This window comes from Sapajus apella, unplaced genomic scaffold (genome assembly GCF_009761245.1).
Source record: "Sapajus apella isolate SASKATOON/1434 unplaced genomic scaffold, GSC_monkey_1.0 scaffold3, whole genome shotgun sequence".
NCBI lineage: Eukaryota > Metazoa > Chordata > Mammalia > Primates > Cebidae > Sapajus > Sapajus apella.
Window position 1 is genome coordinate 55,093,354 of NW_022436943.1, and position 17,118 is coordinate 55,110,471.

Genomic DNA, 17,118 nt, shown 5'->3' on the forward strand with positions numbered 1-17,118 from the left:
CGCTTGGTTTCTCATTATGTAATGGAGTAATAAATAGTACCAAGCTCATAAGGTTCTCATGAGGACTAAATGAGTTCATGCAGTTCTTTGCTCACTGTTGCTTTCCTAATGTCTATCATAGTGCCCGGCACATAGTTGGCACTCAATATTTGTTTAATCAATGAAAAAATAACCTGATAAAATATAATAGTGGAGATAAGTACTATGAGCTAAAAGAACATATAATTGGAATATCTCACCCAGTCTTGGTGGTGGATCTTTTGGGAGGGTGCAACACATTTTTGGAGGAAGCTAAGACCTAAAGGATGAGTAGGAATTATCCCCAGATGAACTGAGAAGGGTTCCTGGGCAAAGAGGTGAGTTGAGTGAAAGAAGTGTTGCACAAAAGATGTGATTTGTGAACTGTATGATTTTATTTATGTCAGATGCATGCTGATTCATAGTGATAAAAAGCAGAGCAGTGGTTGCCTGAAGAAGGAGAGAGAGAGACTGCGCAAGACATGGGAAATCTTTTGTAAATGATGAAAATGTTCTATGCATGTTGAACATCCCTAATCCAAAAATCTGAAATCTGAAATGCTCCAAAATTGAAAACTTTTTGAGCACTGACATGACACTCAAAGGAAATGCTCACTGTAGCATTTTGGATTTTGAATTTTTGGATTAGGCATATCAAACTGGTTAATTATCTGCAAATATTCCAAAATCTGAAAAACTATCCATAGTTGAAACACTTCTGATCCCAAGCATTTTGGATGAGGTATCCTCAAGCTGTATCTTATTTGTAGTAATGTCTTCACAGATGTACACAACTGTCATTTTTCCAATTATATACTGTATATCAATGCAGTTACTTATATATAGATTATTCCTCAATAAAATTAGTAAGGGATTAAAAATATAGGTGAGACACAATTGTATTTAAATGATGATATGGATGAACTGATAGAGAGGTAGAGGTCAAGGAACTAGGAATAAGAGAGGTTAACTGATGAAGCCAGATGCTGGGACTGTATTCAGAAGACAGAGCAGAGGCAAACCAGTTCCTCCTGGACAGGAAAACTGGATCTCTTCACTTTGCCTAGGGCAGGGTTTCTCAACTTAGGTTCAGTTGACATTTTGGTTCAGATAATTATTTGCTTTGGGGGGCTATTGTGTGCATTGTGAAATATTTAGAAACGTCCCTGGCCTCTACCTGTAGATCCCAGTACCCACCTCTCCCCATCTATGACAACCCATAATGCCTTTAGACATTGCCCTGGAGGGGCTCAGTTACCTCTGGTTAAGACCTACTGACCTAGCAGGCAGTGAGAAAGCAGGGATGTTTTGCCAGTTAATACTAATCTGATGGCTTCCACCTTCTCTGAGATAGAGAAGAGCTTATTTGCTGTCAGAGAGAGGAGAGAAGCACCAAAGTAGCAAGTCTGAGGAAAACAGAATAGGTGGAAAATATGAGGGGGTGACTCAACTAGGGACACAACAAAATAGCCAAAGGACATTGAGGGACCAGTTGAAGATGAAAACACACGTTTACACAATTTTTGTTGTAGATTCACCATCTAACAGTTTCTCTCTCTCTCTCCCTTCTCACCTATTCCAATATTCCTAAGCACACTTACTTGGGTTATATATGGCCAAGAAATTTATGTGGTAACTGGGGAGAATTTGTGGACCTGTTGCATATCATCTTTTAGAAGGCAGAGACAAGTGACCGTTTTATAATCCCACATCAGGGACCTGTTGTTGCTTTTTAAATGTATCAAATAAGCATAGATTCTACAGTTCTATACACTTTCTCGTTTATTAATTTTACAACAAAACCTTCTAATGATATCACTGAGTTCTGAATCATTAAAAAAAGCAATATGTTGACTATTGTATAAGTAAATGAGCAAAACAGGCTTAATAATAATTCAAGTTTTTAAACCGAAAGAAATTTTGTTTGAAATCTTTTTACACCTATATCCCATTTCATACATATTGCAGATAATTGAGCTATGTATCTATAAAGGAAGATATTAGAGTCTAATTTATTTTTGTGCTTCACATAAAGGGGGCATTCTAAACAACTTTTTAAAAGTTCTGTGTATCCATCATGGTGAATATTAGCATTAAGGAGGTTATATACAGAAGGGTTCTACATAAATATGGTTTAATCCCAAATTCAAAAATGGAAAATGTAAAGCAAGCAACACTTAAAAATATAAGCATGAAAATATAGATAATCTATTTATCTTGTTATTCTGATTATTTTTAGGATGGCCTTGTGAAAGCTGATATGGAGAAATTAACATTTTATGCAGTATCTGCTCCAGAGAAACTGGATCGAATTGGTTCTTACCTAGCAGAAAGGTTGAGCAGGGATGTCGTCAGACATCGTTCTGGGTAAGGAAACTAATGGCTGCTAAAATTGTATCTTTGGAAAATTCTTTCTAGACTAAATCATTCTATAGATTATTTTGCCATTTAGTGACACAAAAATAATATGTAGCACATAAAGCATTGTAATATACAAAGAAATGTATAATACTCCTATAGATGTTGTGGCTTTTATTACTTCCCTGGTGGTCAAATTTTGTGAATAGATTAACGTTAGTTAACTGAATTACCTTTAGCTTGCTTCTATCGATTTTTGAGACTTTTCTAATGGGAAATAGTAGAAATTGACTTAACTGTAACTTAAAAATCAGTCTCTAAATTGAAAATAAACAGAAAGATCCTATAAAGCAGATGATTTTTTTTCACACAGCTTTAGTTTTTCCTTTCAGAGGAGTAGTAAGAGAGAACCATGTTAGACTTAGATATCAAGGCTCAGAAAATCCCAGCAGGCTAATTTGAAACTGTTACTAGCTGTACTCCTACTGATAAGAAGTCTACCATCCTACTATATTCTCTGTGCTCGAACAATAATAACTTTGCAATTTGGATTATAAATACTTTCTTATTCTGTCATTTTATGATCCAAGTTTATTAGAGTATTCTCCAAGTGATATATTAGCTTTCTGTACTTCTGCATTGTTATTACTTAGAACATTTTAGTAAATCATGGCACAGATAGCTTTATGGTTGATCGTTGAATGAAAATTATCTACACACTGAATTTTAATTTTTTTTTTTTTTTTAGATTTGCCCTTAAAAATGTGAGGATTTATTACATGTATGGAATGTGTAAATATCAAGTTGGGGTATTCGGGCTATCCATCACCCCAAGTTATTTGTCATTTCTTGTGTTGGGAACATTTCAAGTCCTTTTCTAGCGACTTTGAGATATGTAGTACATTGTTGCTAATTTAATCACTCTACTGTGCTGTCAAACATTAGAACTTATCTGTATTATCTAATTTTGTAAGTTTGTATTCACTAACCAACCTCTCTTCATCCCTCCATACCCCACCCCGCCAGCCCCTACCCATCCCCACTTACGTGCCCTTCCTAGCCTCTGGTATCTGTCTGAATTTTAACTACAAAATGTAAAATCTGATGAATTGGAAAGTAATATTTATGAGACTTTGAAAATAGTATTCTGTTGCTGATAGTGTTTTATCTACTCATATTTACATATATAAGTAGATTATATTGGTAATTGTCACATTACTAATTATTTTGGGTTAGATACAAGTAAATATGGTTAAAAGTCTGGAAAATAGAAAATGTCCGTATTTACAAAGAAAAATACACAAAGTTAATGTTAAAGAAGCTCAGATAGTTAAGGAGGAAATGGAGGAATACAGAGTATATTTTCTGTATACTTCAATATAAGGATTGTTTTATAAGCTGCAAGATCATTAGTGCTATGTGAGAATTAAGACATTACTTAGGAGTTACTAAATTTGCGTTTCTTTCTTTGGTGTATTTTAATAGACTTATGTCAATTCTTCCAATGGAAAGCACTTAGGAGAATTAAGAGAGGTAGAAATGCTTTGATGTTTTTTTTCTCCTACACGTAGGTATGTTTTGATTGCTATGGAGGCTCTGGACCAACTTCTCATGGCTTGCCATTCTCAAAGCATTAAGCCATTTGTAGAAAGCTTTCTTCATATGGTGGCAAAGCTGCTGGAATCGGGGGAGCCAAAGCTTCAAGTTCTTGGAACAAATTCTGTGAGTAAAACTATAATGTTACTAATTTTGTTTAATTAGAATATCCATAATTAATTGCTTCTTAGAATGTCTTTACCTGGTAAAGGCAAATTTCCTGAATTCAACAGTCAACACAAATTAAGATAATTAGAATTATTTGTCTCTCGCTTTTTCTATTGTTTCTTGTGAAATCTGTGGTATTAACTGATCGTAATAGAATATTTGCCTGTAAATGAATGCACACCTGTCATTTTTATTTTCTCTTGGTCATTCATATATTGCAACATTAACTTTGTGTCCTACACTTCCTTTGAGTTTCATGCCTTTTCATTAATTAAGGTTGTTTCCATTTTTATGGCTAGTATGAATAATGCTATGAAGATTTGTGTACAGGTTTTTGTGCGGATGTATGTTTTTCATTCTCTTGGGTATAGTATACACACTACAAAGTATATACACTTAGTAGTATATACACTTGTAACCATCCTAGAGGGTCTGAAGTGGAATCTCATTGTGGTTGATTTTCATTTCCCTAATGACTAATGGTAAAGCTTTGCATGTGCTCACTGACTGTTGTGTATATTTTCTTTGGAGAAGTGTCTGGTCAGATCCTTTCCCCCATTTTTCAATTGTCTTTTTATTGTTGAGTTGTAAAAGTTCTTTACATATTCTTAATAAGAATCCTTTGTCAGATATATGATTTGCAATTATCTTCTCCAGTTCTATGGTTTTGTCTTTTCACTTTCTTCCTGGTGTGCTTTGAGTTACTAAAGTGTTGATTTTGATGAAGTCTGCTTGGTTTTTTTTCCTTTTATTGTTGGTGTGTGGGGGTGTATATGTGTGTGGGGGTGGGAGGTGGTGGATGGGTGTGATTTTAGTTTCATATCTAAGAAACTATTGCCTAATCTAAGATCACAAAGGTATACTCTAATAGTTTTTTCTGAGTTTTACAGTTTAGATTTGTATTTAATAAGCCATTTTGAGTTAGCTTTTGTATGTGATGCGAATTAAGCATTCAGCTTTATCCACATTTTGCATATGGATATTTATGCCATACTATTCGTTGAAGAGCTTAATATTTCCCCTTGAATGGTCTTGGCACCCTTTTAAAAATAAATTTACCATTAACATTAAGCGTTTGTATCTTTATTCTTTCCTAGACTACTTCTGAACTATTTCTGCTCACCACATTCATTTTCTTCTATCTTAAACCATAGTTCATTAAAATAAGGTTGGAGAAAGCATACCTAATTAAAAAAGAAAATACAGTGATATTATTTCTTCCCTTGTCTTTAGTTTCATTGTATTACCTTCAGTCTTTCAGTTCCAGCTTCTTCTCTGAGAAGCTTTAAGGCATTCGACCTACGTGAATACTGTATGTTTCCATTCAGATTTTTAATCAAAAAATAAAATAATCATATATTACCTGCTATTGTTTATAGATAATTATTTTCTGGTATAGGAAGAGGAAGTATACGAGGTGCTGACAATATGGATTCCAGAGTCCGACCGCCCCAGTTTGAATTACGCCTGCACCGCTTTCTAGCTGTATATCTTGAGCAAGTTATTTATTCTTCCCTTGCCTCAGTTTTTCATCTGTGAGAAGAGGATAATGAGAATATCAGTCTCACAGGATTGCTGTGTGACATGAGTTGATACATATGAAGCTCTTGGAACAGTGCATGGCACTGTTAGTTATTACTGGTAGCAAGAGTGTTAAATAAAACCCTCATTCAAACTCTTAATATTATTTTTATCATTTATTTCAGCAGGAAAATATTGGGTATTTCCAAATGCATTTAGATGATTTGACAAGCTTAGTTTCAGGCAAGGTAGCTACTGAGGCTTCTCCTGTTTTGTTTACATTAGGTGAGGAAAGTTTAGGGGAAATAGCTTTATAGCTAGAGGGAGAATTTTAGTATGCATTTCCAAAAGTTTCTTTACTTGCAGCCAGCAATGCCTTTAGATTGCTTTAATGAGTTAATTTGGGCAAAAGACCAAATTCCCCAGTTATCTACTTTAATTTGAGTGAACTTTATTAAACAAAATGCCAAAGTATCTATATTATCTTGACCAATATTAATTACCTAGTGTTTCCTTGTGGTCTGATTTTCTTAGTTGTGCTGAGTGCCCCATGTCATCAAACGTGACCAGCACTGATTTAAGATTTATAAATAGTCTTCCTATGGTTTAATTTGTTGCCGTTTTCCTCTTCATGCTAATGCCAACTCAATATGACAGTAATAGAGGCAATGTATTTTGGTTTTCCTTTGTTTCAGAAACTGTGCTAGATATTTTTTATTTTTACCTCTTTTTTATTGTCAACTGTTTCAAACACAGAAAAGTATGGAGCATAATATGGCTGTATACTCACTGATTCAAGAAAAAAAAATGTTAATATTAATATCAATAAATAATAATATATAATTTTATGAAAATAATACATAATGGTAATAAACGTTAATACTATGCAACATTGGTTCATGTCTTTTTAAAGACATACTACAGTATTTGCTAGATATTTTACATATATTATGTCATAATTCTCACAAAAACCCTTCACGCTTAGAAATATTATTTTCATTTTGTAGATGAGGAATTGCAGCTAAATAACTTGTCCAAAGACACAGTGAAGTAATGCTGCATGTAACGGGGATTCACTCTTAGGCCTTTCTTACTTCAAAGCTTGTGTTCTTTGTACAATGATAAATAACACTGTCATTATTGTGGATTAAGATTTAGGGAAAGCACAGATTACGTTTCTTCTGTTTTCCTCCTCTTGATTTCTAAAAGTTTATTATTAAAAAGTTTCTTTTGGCTTAGGTGCCATGGTTCATGCCTGTAATTTGGGTGCTTTGGGAGGCCAAGGCAAGAGGATCATTTGAGGCCAGGAGTTCAAGAGCAGCCTGGGCAACATAGCAAGAGACTCCTATTGTTACAAAAATAAAATTAAATCAAAAAATTAGCCAGGTTTGGTGGTGCATGCCTGTAGTCCCAGCTGAAGGATCACTTGAGCCCAGGAATTCAAGGTTTAGTAAGCTATGATTGCACCACTGCACTCCAGCCTGGATGACAGAGCAAGACCCTATCTTATGAAAAGAAAGCTTTTGTATAAATGTCATATTTGATATTTTGTTTGTTTCTTATTTTCATGTTTCTTTTTAATGTAACAATGTATGAAAGTAAATGTATTTGGTCTATACTTTCAAGAAGGTGATATATATTTTTTATATTGTTTTTGTTTTTTAGTTTGTCAAATTTGCAAATATTGAAGAAGACACACCATCCTATCACAGACGTTATGACTTTTTTGTGTCTCGATTCAGTGCCATGTGTCATTCCTGTCATAGTGATCCAGAAGTACGAACAGAGTATGTATTATTTTACTTTATAATCTGGATCTGTAGTAAGTAATTTAGAGATGAATACTCTGTTTTTTTGTTACATAATGATTACCAGAGGAAACCAGAATATGGCTGAAATATGGCTTCCCATTGCTGTTAGAAGTTATAATTACTGACTGAAGTAGCAAAAGGAGAATGGTTTTCCAGTTCACTAAAATACAGTCTTTATTGTAGCCTAGAATGTCCATCTTTACTATAGCCTAGAATGTCCATTCATGCTCCGCTGATAGTGTCATATCCTGTACTTCTATCATTTCTTCATGCTTTCACTCTAATCCAGCCACGTGGATCTCCTTGCCATTCCTTGAACACTTCAGTCACACTTCTCTTCAGGCCCTTTGGACATATTGGTCTTCCTGCACAGAACAATTCCCTAGGTGCCCACATGGCTTGTTACCTCACTTTGTTCATATTTCCACCCAGATGTCACCTTATCACAAAGCCCTCCCCAGCCAGCCTTTATTAAATGTCAGCCCTCCCATTCCACCCCCAGTTATCTTTATCTTCTTATCTTATATTTTTTTGTCTGTTTCTTGCTCCTCTATGGAATATAAATTCCAGGAGAGTGAGGACTTGGTTTTGAGGACTACTTGCTGTATTGGTAATAATTTGAATAGTGCCTGGAACATAGTAGACTGTCAGTTAGTTGAGTGAAAAATTAGATAATTTTTTGTGTGTGTGAAAAGTAGATAAATTGAATGAATATATACTACCGAATCATCGTTTATCTGAGGTTGTCATGACAACTATATTGGACATTTTTAAACATTTCCTCTAGATGTATCCTACCAAAAATCTGGAATCAAATACTTCATAAACTCAGTCTATAGGTTGGTAGAATGAGAAATACAGAAATGAGAAACTTTAAAGTTAAGAAAGTCAAAATGACTTTGGTAAATATAGAAAGTAATTTGAGCATTATTATCTTACACCTAGAAAACGAGAAATCAATCAGAATTTAGAGTTACTATGGGCAGTTGATAATAAAGATATAGCATGCTTTATAATTTTTACTTTTCTTTTAAAATAAGGAATGTACAGTAATATAACTAGCTTTTAGTTGAAGTATGCAAGCTACAGTGCTGGTTTACATGAAATAAAAACGAGTATAAATGTCATTTTAACTTGGAGAAAGAAAGCTTAAAGGTGACTTAATAGTTAATTTCAGGTATAAGATTTGTTTTTGTTTGTGATGCTGTTAGTATAATTTTTGCTCAGCAGAGCATAGGCCATTTAAAGTCCTGCTATTATGCCTTTATTATGAAATATAAAGCCTCTCAGAGGTAAAAAAGAAAAAAAAATACTGTAATTACTTTACAATGATTAATTTTCTGTTTGTCTCCATCACCAGGAAAATTCTCTTTTCTTTCTCTAAAGGACATTTAAAAAATTTCTATGTGGCTGTTCTCTCTCTTGAAAGGCTGATAATAAGTTTTTAATGGGGCAAAAAGATAAAAGATTAGCTAAAGAAAATGGCAATTTTTTCAAGATTTTAACATTTTTGCTTCCTTTCAAAATATAGAAAAATTTAGTATGTTTTTCTAAGTATTTATCATCCCCTAGTGAAGTATCTTGTCTTTTGAATATATTTTTACCTGTTTTTTATTACTTCCTCCAAAAAGAAATGTTGAAATGTTCTATATACAAATGAAAGAACTTATAGTACATTTTGCTAATTCTAGGTCTTTCCAATGTTATATCATATTTGAAGATCCATAATGCCAACATTTCATTTGAATTCCTGTACAACAAACAAGTAAACTAAAATGCTATTTAATATAAAATACTCAGTTTATTTTTGCTTTACCTTAAATAAAAGCCCTTTTGATTTTCTTTGTGTGTTTATATTCTGTTTTAAGTTCTAACTTAGATACATCATCAATCCCTTTCATTTTTACCAAACTCTTATCAAATAGAACTCCAGTGGCCATGGACAGTAGGAGATGGGGCTGATAAATATTTGGATTTTCTTAAAATGAAAGAAGAACTTGTTCTCGCTTGTAGAGTCATACATCACAGTTTTAATCTCTAACTCTAATTTTCTGAAGAAACTTCAGCCATGGTAGAAATTACCACCATCATCATCATCCTCCTCCTCCTCATCATCCTCATGATGGTTACCAACAAACAGGAACTGCTAACACTTACTGAGTGCTTACTGTGTGCCAGTTATTGTTAACCATTTTACATGAGTTAACTCATTTAAACTGTTCAACATTTCTATGCTGTAGATGTGACAGTTGTTCTATTTCAGTGATAGGGAAAATGTAAAATTCCTTTTGAGGGAGTCATGGCTAGAATGTGCTGATTAGGCTAGATGTTAGATCTGGATTAGATGAAGCTGTGTAGCTATAGAAGCTATTGATAGTTACCATGAACACTTCCCTTTAACCTTAAACAAGGACACCACTGTCTGCTGCTGCTCCATTTAGGCTGCTGTCTCACAAGGCATGATACATGTTTCATCTTGTTTGTTCATGTGCTTCATGCCACCTTGTGCCTGACCTTCTCATCACCAAGGTGTAGCAGCAGGTATGTAAAGCAGGAATCTTTTGTAAGAACGTTAGGCTTGCCCACTGTGACAGCTGCACAAGAGTCTCTCAAGACTCATTTATGTTTTAAAGAGCAGCATGTATAGATACGGCTTTGAAATAGGCAAAGTTTACATTTATGTCTTCCAATTCATTTTTCTCACCTGTTCAGTATCATATTACTGCCACCTTCCATTCTCCATCTCCTACTCCTGGATGCCTGCATTATTTTGCCATGGATATGTAAAGCAATGTCACCTCCCCCCCCATATCCTCTATTCTTTAAACCGATTTACAGTTTTTGGAAGACAGTGCTAGGTAAACTGAATAAACCTGTAATTGGTGAGTATTTCAGATAGTAGAAAGAAAGGAAGTAAATAACAATCATATTTGACTGTTTTGAGACTCACTGAGCCACCAAGTTAGCTCTGCTTGAGACTTTGTTCTTTTGCAGTGTTTAGAAACTGTTTTCTGGTCACTTTTCTTCTCATTCTTGAACCTATAGAATTTTATTTTCTTTTGCTTTTTTAAAGAAGAGTGAGGAAGAGCTTGAGGAAGTTTGGTGCTGTGATCTGGGATGGGAGGATAAGGCAGCATTCTCTCACTACTATATTGATACATTTTAAGTCACATTATCAGATTATTATATGATAATGTATATATGTATATATATATATATGGCTGAGATTATCTGTGCTCCATTTCAATAGTTCTTGTTTGTAATACCTTTTAAAAGAACCAGCTTAGTCTTCTATCTAGGTAGACTAAGGGAGTTGAAGGGCTGTTAGGGAAGAACAGTGAGAGAAGTCTGAAAAAGCATGAAGGGTGTTCAGAACAGTGAAATCCTGTTTTTACTCAGCTCTTAAGACTTCTAGGTAAGAAATGGAATATTGTTATCATTTTAAGAAAACCTATGCTGTTGATTATTTAAAATTGAAAAATAGGTATTTTTGTATTTTATAGTCCCTTTAACTTTTAAAATGCCGATTTTACAAACACAATATTTAAAGTAAGCCTTTTTGGGGCATATCTCTGTGTCTCTTAAATTTTTGAGGTTTTACTTTCTTAGACTTGTGTATTAAGATTTTTATCGTTAATATAACAGCATTTACTTGATATTGATTTTGTTAGCTAGGCAAGCAGACTTGTTTAAATTACTTTTTTTATGGCTCATTTTCTTCCTCTTTTTTTTTTTTTTTTTTTTTTTTTTTTTAATAGGATACGAATTGCCGGAATTAGGGGCATTCAAGGTGTGGTTCGCAAAACAGTTAACGATGAACTTCGGGCCACCATTTGGGAACCTCAGCATATGGATAAGATTGTTCCCTCCCTCCTGTTTAACATGCAAAAGATAGAAGAAGCTGACAGGTATTTAAAAAGATGTCAGTGTTGAAACTGTTACTTTTATGTATATGTATGTATGCTTGCCTAGGTTAAGAACAGAGTTTTGTCTTTACAGTTTTGTCTTTAATACTCTGTAAACAGTAGTCTCATAAAGTTAAGTGAGTTTAAAAATATTACCTTTCTGAAAAAATTTTAGTCTGTAGTGATCACATTAGGATTAGTAGACTATAGATTATTATTCATACAACTAAGCCTTCTTTTTCTTTTAGAATAAGTTTACAGTTTATTTGTCTCTTATTATTGAATATCCAAATTGCTGTTTTAATGAATACTACTTAAAGTTGCAAATGTAAGAAACAGAAATTACAGCTCTGCTTCTGTTAATATAAAAGATCTAGCATACTTTTGCACAGGAAGTTAGAACTAACCAAAATAATAATGATAATAATAATAGCTACCCACACTGTATTTTATTTTTTCAACAAAATGGTTAGACACTATTCATATTTGATTTGTCCTAAGATATTTTGGAATTGAATATTATTTTGGGATATATGCTCATTTTTTTCTTTTTCCTCTGCAACATTCACTTGCACTTGGAATTCTGTACTTTATTCCACTTTTTCAAATACTGGAAGCATGCTTATCCCCCACATTTCTGTTGCCATACACAGAGATAACAAGTTAATAATAATAAATTAATGAATAATAAAATATTCATTATATATAAATAATATTTAATATATTTAGTATAAATTAATGAAGATTTCAGAAGCAGTATTCTTCAATGGCTTATTACCGTTTCCTGATTCTTGCAGTTTGAAGAGGAAAATTTGAATCTAATTTAAAAGTGATTCAATTCTATAGTTCTAGATTTAAATTTTGTTTATAATTTTTGTGGTTATATGTGTAATGGCAACATAAAACTAGTCTAAAAATGTAATTGATAACTCTATGGTAGCACTTGCACATTCGTGTTAATTTACACTAATCACAGAAAGGATTCATGCTTAATTCCTTGTATGTGACTGTCTCCATCTTTGGGAACCTTCCCTAAAGTGTGAAACTTGTCATATTTTATCATTATCTGTATTTTTCCTATTCTTGGCACTGTAGCTGAGATGAAAGTGTCCTTATCTAAAATATTTACTATTTCAAGGATCACTAGCTAGAGGGAACCCATTTCCCGTAACTATGGCTCTTGCGGTCGAGGGTTAGCCTAAGTAAAATATAGGAAACAGAGCTCATTGGTTGTCATTTCTTAAGAAATTATATTTTTTCATGATATAATCCCAGTGCAACATACACATTTTTAAAATTATTATTCATAAATTCATTAGCCTAAAATAATGTTTCAAGATGTGAACAGAATATTATCTGCTGAAGACAGCTACATATACAGATATTCTAATTAGCTTTTAAATTTTATTTTTTATTTATAGGCTAGGTCATAGTTTTTCACTATATTCTGTTTTTGCCCATTTACAGTTAAATTAAGAACACCTAAAGATGGTATCTGGGCACTGCGTTCTCACTAAGATTTTGCTATAAATAGAGAAAAGTTAATGAAAATGAATAGCAAGCTGCTGAGTATTTTACTTATATAAAAGACATTCTGTTAGAAAGAAGTTGCACAGCCAAGTTTATTTCTTCTATTTGAAAGAGCGTATGATTCATTTTGGTGGTGTTAAATTCATGAGATTATAATTAAGCTTTATATTTACTGGATGATAAAAAGCAAATGCCGTTTTAACATTTCTAAAAAGTAAAGTATATTCTGTTTATTAGAACTAATATTAAAATTCTTATGTTCGTTTTTCTTTATTTCGCTTTCTTTTTTAGTCGTATAGGCCCTCCTTCTTCTCCTTCTGCAACTGACAAAGAAGAGAATCCTGCTGTGCTGGCTGAAAATTGTTTCAGAGAACTGCTGGGACGAGCAACTTTTGGAAATATGAATAATGCTGTTAGACCAGTTTTTGCGTAAGTAGTTGGTGTTTTCCTGGTTATTTGTGACTTTGCTGTATTAATTGATTTAATTCTGTGTTAACTTATTTATAGAGGACAACTACTTTTTTACTTGTATGAGGAAGTTATTAATGGAACCAGTGTAACATTGTGGAGGTAGTACAGGACTGAGTCACAAATGATATGTTTGAACAGTGGTCAATACTTAAGTAGCTTTTTCCCTTTAAGTATGAAGTGTAATAATCTGTTTAATATGATGTGCATTGTTTAATGTGAATATCTACTTACAGACCTTGAAATGTGTATGTGCAGTGAAATATTTAAACAGTGTCCAAGTATAATGTATCTTGTTTTACTAACTTTCATGGTCAGTTTTTCCTGTTCCCTGGTTTCTATTTCTTGGCTTTTTGCCATGGCTGGGCTGCCTTAGATCACATTCACATATCTGAGCAAATAATCTTTTACATGGTGATTAATCAGAGCAAGAATATTAAATATCTCATTGGTACTTACATGCTCTCCTCCAGGCAAAATACATTAAGGAGCTTTTGAGTTTCTCCACCCACACATTCTGTCTCAAGCCTTGTTAAGCCTTTGTGTTTCTAACTCAATCACTAGATGATAGATCTACCATATAATATTCTGTGTAATTTCTAGACATTTTTGCTAGTCTTTCTTTTGTGAAAATTCACCTTGTCCTTTTCTCCTACTGACTGTAATAGTGACTTTATAGAATATGTACGATATTCTAAATGTAACATCCAGAATTCTTTTGTTTTTTTGAAATGGAGTCTCGCTCTGCTGCCAGGTTGGAGTACAGTGGCATCTCAGTCACTGCAACCTTAGACTCCCTTGTTCAAGCTATTCTCCTGCCACAGCCTCCCAAGTTGCTGAGATCACAGGCATGTACCACCACACCCAGCTAATTTTTATATTTTCAGAAAATGGGGTTTCACCATGTTGGCCAGGATGGTCTTGATTTCCTGACCTTGTGATCCACCCGCCTTGGCCTCCCAAAGTGCTGGGATTACAGGCGTGAGCCACCGCGCCAGGCCCAGAATTCTTTATTTATTACAGATGGATGTTATTAGCCTAGGGTTCCAAGTTGAGCCTTAGTTACAAGAATCTATAAATCACAAAATTATATTAAAAATTAAAGATTCATTGATTTTCAGTCTGTGTTTCTTCCCACCTCCAAAATATTGAGATCTACTGTTTAAAGGCTTATGGAAATGCCACTAAAAATTAATCAGGATTACATTGAATATACTAAGGGCAGATTTATTTTTTTAATATCTACACATCCTGACAACGTCAAATACCTTTTTTTATCTTAATACTCTTATTGAGAACTAATCTATAAGGCCTTAAAAATCTAGAGAGGTAGCTTGAGAAAAAAATTACCAAATAAGCTATACTTGAATTGAATAACTCGAACTGAGTTATATTCTTTTCTATATAGAAATTAAAAATTCTGATCATGTATTAGTTAATTAATTAAATTAATCTTAAGTAAATATGTGATTACATACTAGCCATTTAGTTGATTCAATATTAAATGCCCCCAGTAAGCGAGGTGCCATATATTTTGGGAATATATGCATTAATAACAAATGTGATGGGTGATTGACATGTACAATATTTATAAAACAATATATGGATTATGAGAAAAAGACAAAAAATGCTCTAGCAGTTGAAAACAAATAATTCATGTCTAAATTGAGAATTTAGGACCAACGTCTTTTTTTTTTTTTTTTTTTTTTGAGATGGAATTTCGATCTTGTTGCCCAGGCTAGAGTGCAATAGCACGATCTCAGCTCACCGCAACCTCCACCTCCTAAGTTCAAGCAATTCTCCTGCCTCAGCCTCCCAAGTAGCTGGAATTACAGGCATGCGCCACCATGCCTAGCTAATTTCGTAATTTTAGTAGAGACAGGGTTTCAAGGTGATCTGTCCACGTGGGCCTCCCTCCCACTGGCCCCCACTCCCACTGGCCCCAGCCAGGGCCAGTATCTTTTAAGGTAGATGAAGGTAGCTGTCAAAAACTGCTCTGGAAATTGTATTTTATTTGTAAATAATGCTTTAGTTTGACATTAAAGTCAGTTTTTAATTTTAGTTATTATTTGCATAAAGAAAATAAATGATTTAAAAAATTTTGAATATTATATTTGTAATCAACAGTGAGCACAAGACACTGATAATGTTAGCTGAAGTGGTGGATAGGGTTTAGGGCTTAGTGTGAGATAAGAGGGAAAAAGTTTAGCTTATACTGTAGAGATTTTAAAATTTTTTATTCAAGTTTATAGATAATTAGTGGAGATCATAGCTTAAAAGTATAAAGTGGCTAGAACTTCCCTTTGAGAAAGTTAATCATGATAGGGCTATATAGGACAAATTTGAGCCAGGGCCAATATGTCAGCAGGTTACTGTAATAAAATTCTTGACAAGTACGTATGCAAACTATAAGTAATTGGTAGCATGCTTGAGATAACAAAAGTTTATTTTTCTGCCTCTTAGCAGATGAATATTATAATGGACAATATTTAACTTGAAAATTGGTTAAGAATCCATAAAATCATGATAATACAGCTTATAGTAGCATTAAAGATTTATATGTTCTGAGAGTGAAGATGGAAGAATTTGCCTCAATTATGAAACTACCCAGTTTATCAGATTCAGGTTAACTGTACATTTGTTTTCTGTAAATGTATAAATTTTGTTCTATAAATTATCTGTATGTTTTTTTATCACTACTTCTGTCCACTTAATTTTAATTAGTGGATTTCATTTATGCCTTCTACTCTTCAGACTTCTTCCAAACAAGTAGCCATGTTCAAATGCTTCTTCGAATCTACAGAGGCTAGCTCATAGTACGTAACACATAGTAGACCTTAAAAACTGATGATTCAAGATGGATTTCAGGTCTTTTTTTTTGGTACCATTTCCATTTTTAATGCCTCAAAAAGTAATTATTACTTTCCAGGAGATGAAAGTTATAAGAAGCAGCAAGCACAGATGTTAATATAGGTCATATCAGGATATACTGTTTATTAGTTGTATGAACTTGAAAAACCCAACCTCTCTGAGCTCCAATTTTTTCACCTTCGAAAAGATTTTAATGCACGCATTAAATGGTTTATTTGTATCTTAAAATAGAAGCTATTACTTGTCAAGTGCTGGCTGCACCCTGTGACTATGCTAATAACCTTATATGCTTTATCTTACTTAATCCTTTTACCATATGAAGTGGATGTCATTACTGTCCCCATTTTCCAGGTCAGATTTCTGACCCTTAGAGAAGTCAAGTAACTCACTCATGGACAAGGACATATAGGTAGAAAGTGAAGTCAGAATTCAAATTCTGATCATTTTTTTACTGAAAATCATGGTCTAAATTAACCGTTAAGGTTGATAATATATGCCTAGCATAAAATATATTTTCAACAAATAATAGTTATAATAAAGTTGGTTTTGATATGGAAGGACAATTTTTATACTTTAATTTTGATACAGTAAGTGAGAAGTAATCTGGCAATCTGTGGATATAATCTAAGGTTGTTTTCCTGGTGTTTTCCAGCCTTGTATTTGTCCATCATTTACCCTCTTTCATTCATATTTACTTGTTAGATAAAATTATTCATTGCAAGAAGTAAATTAATAGATTGCAACATTGAAAAAACCTGGGAATCAGTAAATATTTATTGATTAAATGTTCACGAAACTACTACTGGTCCACAGCATTGCTTTAGAAATAGCTTTAATTGTGCCGGGCGCGGTGGCTCACGCCTGTAATCCCA

General features: G+C 33.5%; 1 protein-coding gene across 5 annotated transcripts in view; it reads left to right on the top strand.

Moving 5' to 3' along the window:
• The window catches only part of EFR3A (EFR3 homolog A), a 103,825-nt gene that overhangs the window by 38,105 nt on the left and 48,602 nt on the right, over window positions 1–17,118 (top strand). For all 5 annotated transcript variants that reach the window (XM_032253708.1, XM_032253713.1, XM_032253734.1 and 2 more), the window contains exons 3-7: window positions 2,258–2,385; window positions 3,948–4,098; window positions 7,327–7,448; window positions 11,231–11,380; window positions 13,199–13,336. In XM_032253708.1, the coding sequence (XP_032109599.1) occupies window positions 2,258–2,385; window positions 3,948–4,098; window positions 7,327–7,448; window positions 11,231–11,380; window positions 13,199–13,336 (689 nt within the window). The remainder of the gene's footprint in view (window positions 1–2,257; window positions 2,386–3,947; window positions 4,099–7,326; window positions 7,449–11,230; window positions 11,381–13,198; window positions 13,337–17,118) is intronic.